Source organism: Ictalurus punctatus, chromosome 15 (assembly GCF_001660625.3).
Source record: "Ictalurus punctatus breed USDA103 chromosome 15, Coco_2.0, whole genome shotgun sequence".
NCBI classification, from domain to species: domain Eukaryota; kingdom Metazoa; phylum Chordata; class Actinopteri; order Siluriformes; family Ictaluridae; genus Ictalurus; species Ictalurus punctatus.
In genome coordinates, this window is record NC_030430.2 from 15,072,399 (window position 1) to 15,086,409 (window position 14,011).

At 37.6% G+C, this 14,011-nt stretch overlaps 1 protein-coding gene across 1 annotated transcript in view; it reads right to left on the bottom strand.

Annotated features, from left to right (window-relative positions):
• LOC108276312 (kelch domain-containing protein 8B) overlaps window positions 1-14,011 on the bottom strand; it is a 128,553-nt gene that overhangs the window by 8,045 nt on the left and 106,497 nt on the right. Inside the window, exon 6 of the mRNA XM_017487890.3 lies at window positions 10,947-11,048. Coding sequence (XP_017343379.1) covers window positions 10,947-11,048 — 102 coding nt within the window. The remainder of the gene's footprint in view (window positions 1-10,946; window positions 11,049-14,011) is intronic.

Genomic DNA, 14,011 nt, shown 5'->3' on the forward strand with positions numbered 1-14,011 from the left:
CTGCACTTGAAGCTTCCGTAAAATTAAAAATGAAACATCCAAAACTGTATACGGTGCCATAACGAAGACGGACTGTATGTTGATACGTGAAATTCTGGAGGGAACATTGGATGGCGTGGCGTGGGGACCTAATGACGTGTACCATTAATCGATCTATGTTCTGTAACATGTAAAACCTGAACATGAAAGGAATATTCTAAAAGTGACTCATGTAAGCACCTTAATCACAATATTGTCTTATTTAGAATAAGGTCAATAATTAGATTATTGCTGTCCATCTAAATGTAGTCAGTGTTGTGATTTTGACTTTCCCATGAGAAATAAACACCATTTAAATACTTTATAAAATAATAAACAAGAGAGCGTGTGATGGCAATCAAAGTGTTTATTATTTCCGATGAGCTGGCGGAAGAAGGAAGGACCTTTCACTGTAAATCTTTCTTAGACAGATGTTCTGAGAACCCAGCACAGCCACATCATTAGTCTGCCTCTCCAGCTGCTCAATCAACATAACACCATCACAGCACCCCCCAACACTCACCTCCCCTCCCCCAATCACCCCACTGCACTCACACACGCATACGCAAATGAGAGCGGATGTTTCTTTCAGACAGAACACCTGCCACCTGCTGGGTTTGGGGGCTAATGTGAATTTCGACAGGTGGCACCTTGCAGATATCTAGAAACATTATGCAGCATGCGCATAGATTCCGCCTCATAAACTCTTTTGATGAGGCAAATCCCTGCAATGTGGGCAGTGCTTCATTGCTTCCCCCCCAATATAGACAATATAGAAGACCATTTCTGCCATGCTACTAAATATTTCTCAACTCTCAATGGAAATATATTTTCCATTTCCCAGGGAGAAACACACTGTGTAGAATGTTCTCTCTCTGTCTCCATGAGGTCTGGTGGCGAGACTAAAATCACCAAGCATCATGGCTAAGTTGTACCAGTTTCCATAGAGACTCAAATAGAAGCGCAGATGATGTGAGCATGTGCACGATGCTGGGGGGTGACTTTTTGTCATCATAATTTCTCAGAAGAACAAATGCAAGGCCACAGGAGCTCCTGGGGGAGGTAATCAGAAAATGACAACGCGACCATGGTGTCTGCAATCTGCACAGAGACGAGTCGTGGCATGGCACACTATGCGCAACCCTCATTATTGCTCCGCTATTCTCAATATAGCTCCCACTACTTGCATTATGCAGACTCTCTACTGCTCGTGGGTTAAAAAAATGCTACATTATTTCAGTATTCTACCAGCTGTCGCTAGAATAAGCACAAAGCTGTTTCATGCAGGGGAAACGATAAGGGTGGCCATCCTGGAACTGATAGGTCATTGTTCATTTAAATTTGAAGGGAGCAAGAGCAATTCAAAATTCATTGATGCAGTTTTCAAGGATCATGAGATTCCCGGCAGCTTGTTCATATATAAGCCTGTTGTTTCATTTTCAAATGTCATTGGAGAAAATCAAACAGGGCTCAGGGATCTGTATGCCTATACTTTATGATTGGCTTTATGATTACTATTAACAATGCATTGCATGTAAGTAGGTGACTGTGGGTATCCTGCATTCATTCAATGTACGTGGTGCAGTACAAACCTAAATGGGGGTACTGTCCATAACACTGTCAATAACCAACTGAACAAATTGTCCTTTTTCAGGAGTCTGTATTTTACAGAAAATTTTGTAAAATCTAGTTAAGCTTTATAGATCTTTATTGGAAAGGGATTAAACAATGTTTTTCATGCTTGTTCAGTGAACCATAAACAATTATTGCACATGCACCTGTAGAACAGTCCTTAAGACACGAACAGTTTACAGGCAGTAGCAATTAAGGTCACGGTTACAACAACTTAAGACACTAAAGAGACCTTTCTACTGACTCTGAATAACACCAGAAGAAAGATGCCTAGGGTTCCTGCTCACCTGCGTGAACATGCCATAGGCCTGCTGCAGGGAGGCATGAGGACTGCAGATGTGGCCAGAGAAATAAACTGCAATGTCTGTAATGTAAGATGCCTAAGACAGTGCTACAGGGAGACAGGAAGGACAGCTGATTGTCCTCGCAGTGAAAAATTACATGTAACCACGTGTCCCCCCCAGACGTGATCGAGAACTTGTAAATGCCTTGGTGGGAGAGTGTAGTAACATCTCACAGCAAGAACTGACAAATCTGGTGCAGTCCATGAGGATGAGATACTTAAGTACTTAAAGCAGCTGGAGGCCACCACATACTGACTACTTTTAATATTAACCCCCTCTTTGTTCAGGGACTCATTATTCCATTTCTGTTCGTCAAATATCTGTGACACTTGTTCAGGTATGTCTTAGTTGTTGAATATTTGTATGTTAAACAAATCTTTACACATGTTAAGAAATTTGACAGAAATAAAAGCAGTTGAATGTGAGAGGACATTTCTTCTTTTGCTGAGTATATACAGAACGTCATCCTAACAACAACCAATGACGGTGGAAAGTTTTAGAGAGAAACTAACGCTACTCATCCATATTTTTAACATCTCAATGATTCTACACAGTGACAATGTCCCGGAACAGCTGGCATGAAATTGCTAAATGTCTCAGCAGTCAACATGGAAACTTGCCAAACAAGGATGTTTCTGCTTCTGATGTGTAATCTAAGCGCTAGTATATATTCTATTGGATATCACCTTTAATCCTCCTGATGTACATACAGTGCCCTCCACTAACATTGGCACCCTTGTTAAATATGAGCAAAGGAATGCTGTGAAAAATTCACAAAAATTATCTGCTCTCTTGTATATCAAACAACTGCAAACAAAACACAGGTTTATAAAATAATAATAATAATAATAATAATAATAATAATAATAATAATTGGCACCCCTATGAATTCATATGAGAAAATATATTTGAAGTATATTCCTACTGATATTTGACAATTTTTTAGTACAACTGGGTGACTAGGAACAGGAAATGTAGGGCAGTCATGACTGGTTTAATGGTTTTATTTTGGCTACTCCTTAATCCATTGTTTTCTGTCTACTGCAAATCCCAGGCCAATACACACACGCACACACACACACACACACACACACACACACACACACACACACACACACACACACACACACACACTTTAATTTATTGTTAACTTCTACAGCAATTCCCAAGCTAACAGATTCAAACACTCACAAGTGGGGCATTGACAGAGTGCAGACTCATACACTTGGACATGCTCACTTGCTCACACACAACTAAATCACTCAGGACCAGATATAGGCACATGAAAAAAGAGACTTGATGCTTCTGTAAAACACAGTCATAATATGTCTGACATTAATGTTCAGATTACCAAATCTCTTGCACGCCATGCGTACTCTACCTGGTCTCACCCACGAACTGTTCTCTGTGTTCTGTGGAGTGCAAAGTGTGGTTTAAAAAAACGGTGTTAGATGGTGGAAATAGTCAACCACTGAACCATCAAAACGCTCAGGACTTCAGAGGAAATAAGTAAGAGATGTGCTGATTAACAAATTACTTAAACGGTGTGGAGTATATTAGTATGGCTGATATACCAGTTGGTTTTTATTCTTATGAAAAAAAACTGCTGCAAACAGAATAATCGACTTTGTATAAAAGTATATAATTTATTTCTATTTTGTGCTTTTCTTGTAACATTTACAAATGATCAATGTTAAAAAAGTGATATTTTGTGAGTTGGATTTCTTTGTTAGATGTGACAGATTCGATGTATGAGTTTTTGAGGTATGTGCTATGACCTGGGTTGCCAGATCTGCACAACAAATACCCCTGAACAAGCAGTATTAAAACACATAATGTGTCAGAATATTTTCCCGCAACAACAACAAAAAAAAGTGTACCAAAACTATTCCAATTCTTTGGGAAACCATGTACTGTACCTGGCCACACTATCGATACTGTGCGCTATAAAGTAGCGCCTTACATTGCGAGGTTCAGTGTTTGTACATTTGGCTATCTGGGCACAGTTTTGTCAAGGGTTTGTGTTTGCTTTTCAGTTGTTGGTTACTAGTCTTAATAGTCTTATCAGCTGTAATACTGTATGTTAGTATTTTAAAAACTCTATAATCATGACAATTTACTCTAACCCTTATGATCTTAAGAACTTACTATCCGTATACAAGTCAATTCTGGTTTATGTAAATTCTATTTTATGTCACGGATAGTCGAAAAAAGCATTTCACTGCACGGTTGTGTCTGTGACCAATAACATTTTTATTTGATTTAAACGAGTAGTCTGAAACATGCAGTGTGTCAAACTATTTAGCTAATTTCTGGCATTATATCATGCTTTGCTATGTGTTGGCTATACCAGTCAAAATGTAGGGAAGTCATAACTGGTTTAATGGCTTTATTTTGGTTACTCTTTACTTCATTGTTTTCTTTCTACTGAAAATCCCAGGCTGACACACACACACACACACACACACACACACACACACACACACACACACACTCACTCACTCACTCACTCTCTTTAATTCATTGTTTGATTCTACTGCAATTCCCAGGCCAACTGATTCAAACACTCACATGTGGAGCATTCACAGAGAATAATTGGAATACCCCCAAAAGTCCTATTTTGAAAATTATTATTATTGTTATTATTATTATCATCAACAACAACAATAATAATAATAATAATCTTTTTTTAAAAACAGCGTACCAAAAAAAAGTATTCCAATTATTAGGGAATACCATGTACCTGGCCACACTTTCAGTCAATACGTCCGGCCCCCTTTCTGAATAATTATTAATACAATAAGTATTAAAAATTGTTAATGACTACACCAGTGACAAATACTCCAATAGTTAAATAATGCTATGTTGGCATCTAATTCTAACAGGAACTATTTTGGATTTTGTAGTTGGTTTTAGGTCATCGTACAATGCCAACTTATCATGTATTCCCATCATTATGGGAACATTCGGTCCTCACAAAGAGCTAAACATGCATGTGCATGCACACACACACACACACACACACACACACATACACACACTCATTCACTCTCGCTTTCTCTCTCTTTTTAATTCATTGTTTGATTCTACTGCAATTCCCAGGCCATCTCTCTCTCTCTCTCTCTCTCTCTCTCTCTCTCTCTCTCTCTCTCTCTCTCTTTATTTCTCTTTGAGAAGCTTTATTCAGTCTTTGAAATAACTAATGCAGACAACCTAAATAGCCCAAAGTGTCCAAATGTAGCAATTCAATTAATGGAAACAACATCCAGTGAGACACTTCCAGGTATGCTTTCTTTCTATTAGTGAGCTAATGCATCTCCAGCTAAAAGGAGCTTTTGTCTCAGACACAGGAAATTGATTAATTCCTGTGTACATTGAGATGAACATTTCTGATTTGATTAGATTTAATATTAGACTATACCAGCAAAACTGTATAACTACTTTGAATTATTATAATGTACTTGGCAAATAGAATTCATATACTCAAGGAGCATGGACATATATACGTTATAATGAAATACACGATAAAGAAATTGTTAGCGTGTCTTATAGTTGATCCACTCTGCATCTGGAGTCTAGATTCAGTAAAAGAATATAAGAATAAGGTTGTGATGGTGGGCAAGGTCATTAGGATGGAGAGTAATTTCCTGAATATGAGTACCAAGTTAATGATAGACATTAAATCTTAAAAAGATATAAGATTCTACAGGACAAGAAGTATCCCGTCTTGTTATAGTATCATCTGTATAACTCTGGAAGCATTTGTGTGTGTGTGTGTGTGTGTGTATGCAGTATATGAGTTTGTAGGAAAAGAAAAAAGGAGATGAGGAAGAAGAAAATGTTACTTCCATATGTCAGGCTGAAAGAAACCCCTCACACGCTCACCAGAATAATAAGCTGCTTGGATGAAAAGGACACACACTATACTTCTATCAACCTCCACTGTGGCTAAAAACATATTCTGTTTCGGTATTTTGTCTCTAAATGTGTAGAGTGATGAAATAAAACATGAAATTTCATCTGCATCACTCTGTTGCAGGGATATTTTTGGGGAGGTGGCAGAATTCTCTTACCAGCTTTGCTAGGTAACATTATTTGAGGAACAAGTTTGGCTCGCTCTCTCTTGTTAGATGTGAGGGATGTAGGAGGAGGTGATTTTTGAGAGATGTTACACTGTTGGCTTTGGCTGCAGTGTGAGGACTACACTAAACAAATCCATTAGCTAATTGACATCCTGGGATCAGTGGGTGGATCTGACTGTATCGTAATAACAACATTGAAAATAACATGGTAAATACTTATCCACTGTTAAGCAGATTAGGCAATACTAGAGCAGACATTTTTTTAAACAATAGATGCTTTAACTCGTTCTGATCGATTCGTGATGAACAGTAACCCTTTTTTTTTCCTGCCAAGCATATACACCAGTGAAAATTTAATAAGCAATTCATACAGGACTGGACAAATCACTAGCCTGCGTGCCAGGACAAGAAGAATATTTGTCCACGCTATTCGATTTTTTCATTTATTGTTGATGGCAGGACAAGTAGGCTCAGAAGTCTGAAGCGTTTTTGTTCTTCTCTTTTTCAACAACCAGAAATAAAAAAAAAAAAAAAAACCCAATTCACTATTGTATTTCACAAGAAAAAAAACCCTAATTTTTTTATTAGTGGTGCACATTTTGTTTAAATATAAACTCACCATCCACTTTAATAGCAACACCTGTACACCTGCTCATTTATGCAGTTATCCAATCAGCCAATCATATGGCCAGATGATTATTTTTTTCTAATCTTCAACTGTCCAATTTGGGCGAGTCTGTGCCCATGATGGCCTCAGATCCCTGTTCTTGGCTGACAGGAGTGGAACCTGAAGTGATCTTCTGCTTTTGTAGCCCATCCACTTCAAAGTTTGATGTTTTGTGCATGCTGAGATGCTTTTCTGCTTACCACGGTTGTCAAGAGTGATTATTTGAGTTACAGTTATGTCCTTACTGGCAGCTCGAACCAATCTGTCAATTTTCCCCTTACCTCTCTTATCAATAAGGTGTTTCCACCCACAGAACTGTTGCTCACTCAATGTTTTTGTTTTTCCACAACATTCCACAACCATGCCACGGTTAAAGTCACAGAGATCACATTATTTCTTCATTCTGATGTTTGATGTAAACATTAACTGATGCTCATGACCTGTAGCTGAATGATTGTATGAACCGTGCTGCTGCCATATGATTGGCTGTTTGGATAAAAATGAGCAGGTGTACAGATGTTCCCAATAAAGAGGATGGTGAGTGTACAGATCAATGCTGAAACTATAGCATACTCTATTCATTCTGAACCACACTGCCTGCTGCACTACATACATCTACTTTTACAACTTGGATTATTTGCACAAACGGATGACCTTTTCAGAATCAGGAGCATATGGTATATGCAGCATGACATATAACTCTCCTGTGAGAACGATTTGAAGTCTCCTCCCAGGAGCCAGAGTTGATGTACTTGTATGTGTCTGTATTGCGCTTAATTTGCTCACTAGTTCATCATACTTTATTTATTATATTATTAGCTATTATTTTTAGCCTAGTATTCCAGGCAACCAAAACACTGGGCAAGCATATTAGAGCTCTGACTTGCCTGGTAGGTTAATGGATTTATGATTTGTCCATCCCTGTCCATTTTTGATTATATTCTAATAGTATGATGACATAATCAAATGCCCTTACTTGTTGTCATCCTGTCCAAAAATTTTCATTCTTGTCAAGAAATCCTTGTCTAAAGACAGGCATAACTTTCAGATGTTCTATTTAATCTGCACGTGTTGGACTGAAAGCCTCAGAACCAGAACTGCATGATGGTTTTGACCAGAGCGTACCAACGTCTTGTGAAGTCAAGCATAAGCACCTCTCTGCTCACTGAGAATGAACTGAGATAGAAGCTGAAAATAGGTGTTTCCCAGCAAACCACTCCCTACTTTGACAGATTTACAGCGCACTGAAAGAACAAAAGTCTCCTGCCAGAAGCGAAATTAGCCAAGTTATGTCATGTGCCTGGTTCAGTTCTTTCTCATGAAAGAGTGACAGCTGTGCTTACTGCAAGCATGTGAATGCAAGGTCACAGCATGTCAATGACATAGGCTGGTGAGCAAAGTAATCATATTTGTATCAGTGTGGTACAGCTGGTCAATTGGATGGGGTTTTTTTCACTGACAGAAAACAGCAGGGCTGTTTAGTCATAGTGCTAATAGAAATACCTAAAACACAATAAGCAGAACAGCCAGTCAGTGCAGCAGTGTTAATAAGGGTCCAGTGTGCAGGATTAGTTCCATCTTTTCATGCTCAAACAATTCATTCAGAAAGTGCATGCAGCGCAGATACATCTTATCTGAACTGCGGCATTTGTTGTATTAACATCAACAGGGTGGGACTTTTATTACACCTTGTTGCTGCATCATGAACTAATAATCATGGACCTCTACTTTTTATACAAAGGTAGAATTAATTGTAAATGCTTGAAGGGTTTGTGGACTGAAAACAAGGGTTGTCTGCCACATGCTTTGTGGCAGTTAATGTTTATTTCAGTTTAATTACCAAACAAAATGATATCCATTCATTGCCTACCCTATCCACAGGGTGGGGGATACCCTGGATGGGGTGCCCACACATCGCAGGGTGCAATCACACACACAGACACACGCACGCACACACAGACACACAGACACACACACACACACACTTGCACACACACACTCGCACACCCAGGCACACACTATGGACAATTTGGAAATGCCAAAAAGCCTACAATTCATGTCTTTGGACTGGGAGAGGAAACTGGAGTACCCGAAGGAAACCCCTGAAACACAGGGAGAACAGGCAAACTCTGCCCACACAGGGAGGAGTTGGGAATCGAGCCCTAAACCCTGGTGGTGTGAGGCAAATGTGCCACTAAGCCACCACACCCCCACAAAACGATACAGAATAAAGAAAAATCTAAATGAAGAAAGAAAATTATATCTTTGTTGAACTTATTAACTGCTCGCTCTCACATCCTAATAGGAGTGTAAATGGGTGCTTTATTAAAGACAGGTGCACTCAGAGGGTATAAACCCTTTAAGCTTATAAATAAAAACTCCTAAACACTGCCAGTATTAACTGCAAAACATAAATATGTGTTGTGCTACAAATAGAGTGATAAAGATTTTGGCCTCAGAATGTTTAATAAATTTAGAATTTCCACATTTAATAATGAACATTTCTCGATTGAGTTCTCGGTACAAATATTAGAATATTTAAGATTATTTAAACAAAAATGCTAAACTGTATTTAAAAACATTTGCTGGCAGTACACATTCTGTAAGTTGTAGGTTGGACGTAGTTTGTAAGTTTAACCAGAAATGGTAAACGTACCCAAATGATTTACTCAAGTAAAAGTGCAACTACTCATCTAAATAAATCCAGATTAAAAGTTAAGTAAAGCTTTAAAATTTTCACTCAAGTAAAAGTAGAAATGTACAAACTTAAAAAAAATTAAGTTTGTAACAGTACAAATAACAGAGGAAAAGAAAAAGACACATGCCTCAGATTACACACTGATTATAGATACTGATGGTAAATAGGTGTTCCCTTTCATTCCTAATCTCTCAAACGTTAGCTAGCATGATAACTAACTATACTAACCAGCTGGATGATAATCTGTGACAATACAAACTGCCTCAGTGAATACAAAGAGTACATAGTAACAGATATATTACAGTTGTAGGTATAAGGTCTTATTCTTGCTGCCACAACTGCTGATGTGACAAGTAGAACTCAATAACTCAATAACAAGTAGAACTCAATGCCAATGGCGTCGACAGGGTTGCCAACTTGTCTAAATCTTGTTACTAATTTGTGTGAAATACCCATGAAATAACATTTGGATAAATTTGAAAAGTCAATAAGTGCACCTGCTGGTTACAATGATAATTCAATATTAAACCTTGTAATATAAAACATTCAAACACTTGTTCTTGAGATACAAATAGGATGTAAATAGCCAGAAAATGGGTCTTGGGTTTCTGAGTATGAATGTGTAAGTAACATCTCTGTCTGACAAACAGGAAGGATGCTATTAAGGAAAAACTGTTTCAGACATTTGACCTTGCTGTGACCTTGACCCTATCTGGATCAATTCCAAAATCTAATCAGGCCATCTGCTGGTTACAACAATATGAAACAACAGGCACTCCACACTAACAAGAATCCTGAACAGACAGATGGAAAGACAACCCTAAACCACCAGGTGGCGGACGTTTAACAATATATATGATATATTTATTTTTAAATGAAACAAGTAAAAGTCCAAAATATGAAGTGAAAGAAAAACTTAAGTAAAGATACTTAAAAACCAGACTTAAGTGTAATAACAACTGTACTTTGCTAGTTTTCCACCTGTTCATATAACTATGTAAAGTACACAAATTATGTATAATGAACCTACCTATTAACATATAAGTGCAAGTATATAGTGTTTCTCTTAAACCATATTTATTATTAGTATTATTTATTTTTAACTGATGCACTTCCACATTGAATAGAATTCTATAGTTATTTGTTGTTACCCTTATTGGTTAACATGGATGACATTTCTTCTTTTTTTTAAAGGAATTTACTCAAGGATTTGTTCTTTTATAAGAACTGGCGTTTTGCTATTACTTATTTACACCTTAAGACAAAATAATGGAATGAAATTTCTAAAAAACTTTTGTCCATCACTTATTTATTAAAATGTGCCCTTTACTGTAAATATCTAATGATTTAGTCATGGAGTCCAAGCTGCATTATTAAACATAATTACTTGCAAGCACATTTGAGCCTATGGTAATTTTTGTATAATGACAATCATCTTGAACAAATTTTTGCAGTTGTCATGGTTGAGTTATGTCTGTAATATGGCACACTCTATTAGCACTTACCCAGCCCCCCGGCAACAATCACCCTTCCACCGAGACAGCCAGCCACGAAGTCCGCCCGCTTTTCTCTCATCCGGGAGCTCCTTGTGGGCTTCAGCCAAACACCTACACAAAGGGCCGGAAGGTCAAAAAGAGTGAGAACTGGCATGTTTAAAAAATGAATCAGGAAATTGACTGTCCAGCAGGAGTGTGTCATGTGTCATGATATGTGTACTGACATGAGTGTGAGTACTCTGTAGAATGCCTTGATAATGAATGTAATAGCACAAAACAAGCAGAACGGCCAGTAGACATGGATGGGTCAATGCAAGTCAAGCCACACACATTTCATTTGCTCTTGAGCCATCTGTCTGATAAACAAACACACAGTGCAAAAAAACGTGCAGGCTGTTAATGTCTGAGATACCCTCTGTCAGCTCTACTGCAGAGCGTGACTGTCCTTTATTGGCACCCTGGCTCTTCATTGTACTGCCATGTTTTAGCCCGTCTCTGTCGCAGTACCTCCTGTTCTATTCTCTGCTTAGTAGTGTATGTAACGGTGGGTTTATCCCACTGGTACAGTACAAACATTAATATAAATAAGTCATTTTTTTTTGTATTAAACAAATGCATTTAAGATTGTTGCACTCAGCTCAAAATGATCTGTACATACAGTTGAGTGCAAAGGTTTCAATACCATTAGTGACAAAATACAGAAAACAATTAAACGATAGAAGCTCTATTTTCATGATCATAACACATGTGCAAGAACAAGCCGTGTGCAAGTATGCGTCTGGGATATCTGATCCAAATCAGTTCCTCTTCTTCCCTTTAAGAACAGAGTATGTGCATTGCTGCACAGGGATGTTTTCCTAATGACGTATGATTAGATATGTTATATTGATTTTTAGCGATATAAATAACCAGCTGGCTGACAATGTACAGCACAAATGCTTTCTGTTTTTCTGTCACTATATTTTATGTCATTATTTCAATGGTAGTGTAATAAACGTATAAATAAACTCGGATTAAAGTGTGCAAGAATTTATTCTCAATTCCAACAACCCAAAATTCCAAATTATTTGAGAGATCAATGCAGAGATCAGAAGGCATTAAAGAGAAAACCTTCAAAAAATCAGTAATGCATATAGACAGAATGACAGTTTATAAATGGAAATGGCACATTTTCCTCTCTGCATAGTTTCCCACTATATACAGTGGCAAGAAAAAGTATGTGAAACTTTTGGAATTTCATGGTATTCTGCATAAATTTGTTATAAAATGTGATCTGATTTTCATCTAAGTCAAGGGTATTGACAAATATAATGCGTATAAAATAATAACACAAAATGAATTCTGATCCCTCATTTATTTATTGAACACACTCATTCAACATTCAAAATGGCAGTGGAAAAAGTAAGTGAACCCTTAGATTTAATAACTGGTTGACACCCCCCCTGGCAGCAATAACCTCAACCAGGTGCTTCCTGTAGCTGTGGATCAGACCTGCACATTGTTCAGGAGGAATTTTAGCCCATTCTTCCTGGCAGAACTGCTTTAGCTCAGTCATAGTCTTTGGACATCTCATGTGTATGGCTCTCTTCAAGTCATTCCATAGCATCTCTATTGGGTTGAGGTCTGGACACTGTCTTAGCCACTCCAAAAGGCAGATTTTGTTTTTCTGAAGCCATTCTGTTGTGGACTTGCTCCGGTGTTTTGGGACGTTGTCTTGTTGCATCACCAAACTTCTACACAGTTTCAGCTGACGTACAGACATTCTCACATTATCCTGAAGAATTGTCTGATATACCTGGGAATTCATCTTCCCCTCAATGACTGCAAGCTGGCCAGGCCCTGATGCAGCAAAGCAGGCCCAAATCATGACATTTCCTCCACCATATTTTACGATTGGGATGGTGTTTTCATGATGATATGCCGTGAACTTTCTACACCAGATGTAGTGCTGTGTGGTTTTTCCAAATAGTTCGGTCTTAGCTTCATCAGTCCACAAAACATTTTGCCAATACTGCTGTGTAGTGTCAATATGCTCTTTTGCAAATTTCAGTCCCAAAGTGTCTCCATTTGTAGAATGTTTGCCTAACTGTAGACTGGTGAATTTCTAAAGTCTTTGAAATCACTTTGTAACTCTTGCCAGCTTTATGTAAATCAACAATTCTCGATCGTAGATCTTCTGAAAGCTCTTTTTGGCGGGGCATGGCTCACATAAGCGTGTGCTTCTTGTGCAGTGCAAACTCCAAAAGTTTGAGGGGTTTTTTTCAGTCAAAGTAGCTGTAGTCCACACCTCCAAACTCATTTTCTTAACGAGACTCCAGGTGTGCTAAAACCTGACTCCAATTAGCTTTTTTGAGGTTATTAACTCAAGGGTTCACATACTTTTTCCACAAGTACTAGGAGTTTTTTTTGGCTGTTCTCAATAAAAACATGAAAGATCAGAATTTTTTTGTGTTATTATTTTAGAGACATTATGTTTGTCAATACCCTTGACTTAGATGAAGATCAGATCACATTTTATTACAAATTTATTCAGAAAACCATGGAATTCCAAAAGGTTTACATACTTTTTCTTGCCACTGTACACTATAAGGTATAAGATTCATGCTATATTCTGCAGTCTTGCATTTAAAACAGTATATGATCTATATTTAATTGTCTGCTCCTAAAACACAACAAATGGCTAATTCTTACACTGTGTTTTTATCAATGGAACTCACTGCTTGTGAGTCACTACATAGTAACATAGTAATTACATCTTATTCCTGCCTCAGGATTAAGAGAGGGTTTTGGGAAACGGCACTACATTTTATATATATATATATATATATATATATTCTGTATAATATTACTAAGCCGGCTGATATACACTTGCACAGATAGAAGGTATAATTATGGATTTCAGCTGGTTCCTTGCTTTACCATGCCTTGGAGAACTGCTTTTTCTTAGCGTATTCAATACTTTATTCCTGTGTCATTCCACTTTATTACACATAACTTTATTTATGGACTTTAATGTTGTGAATTATTTATATATCCGGATTTCTTGAGTTAATACTGATGTCTGGTGAAAATTC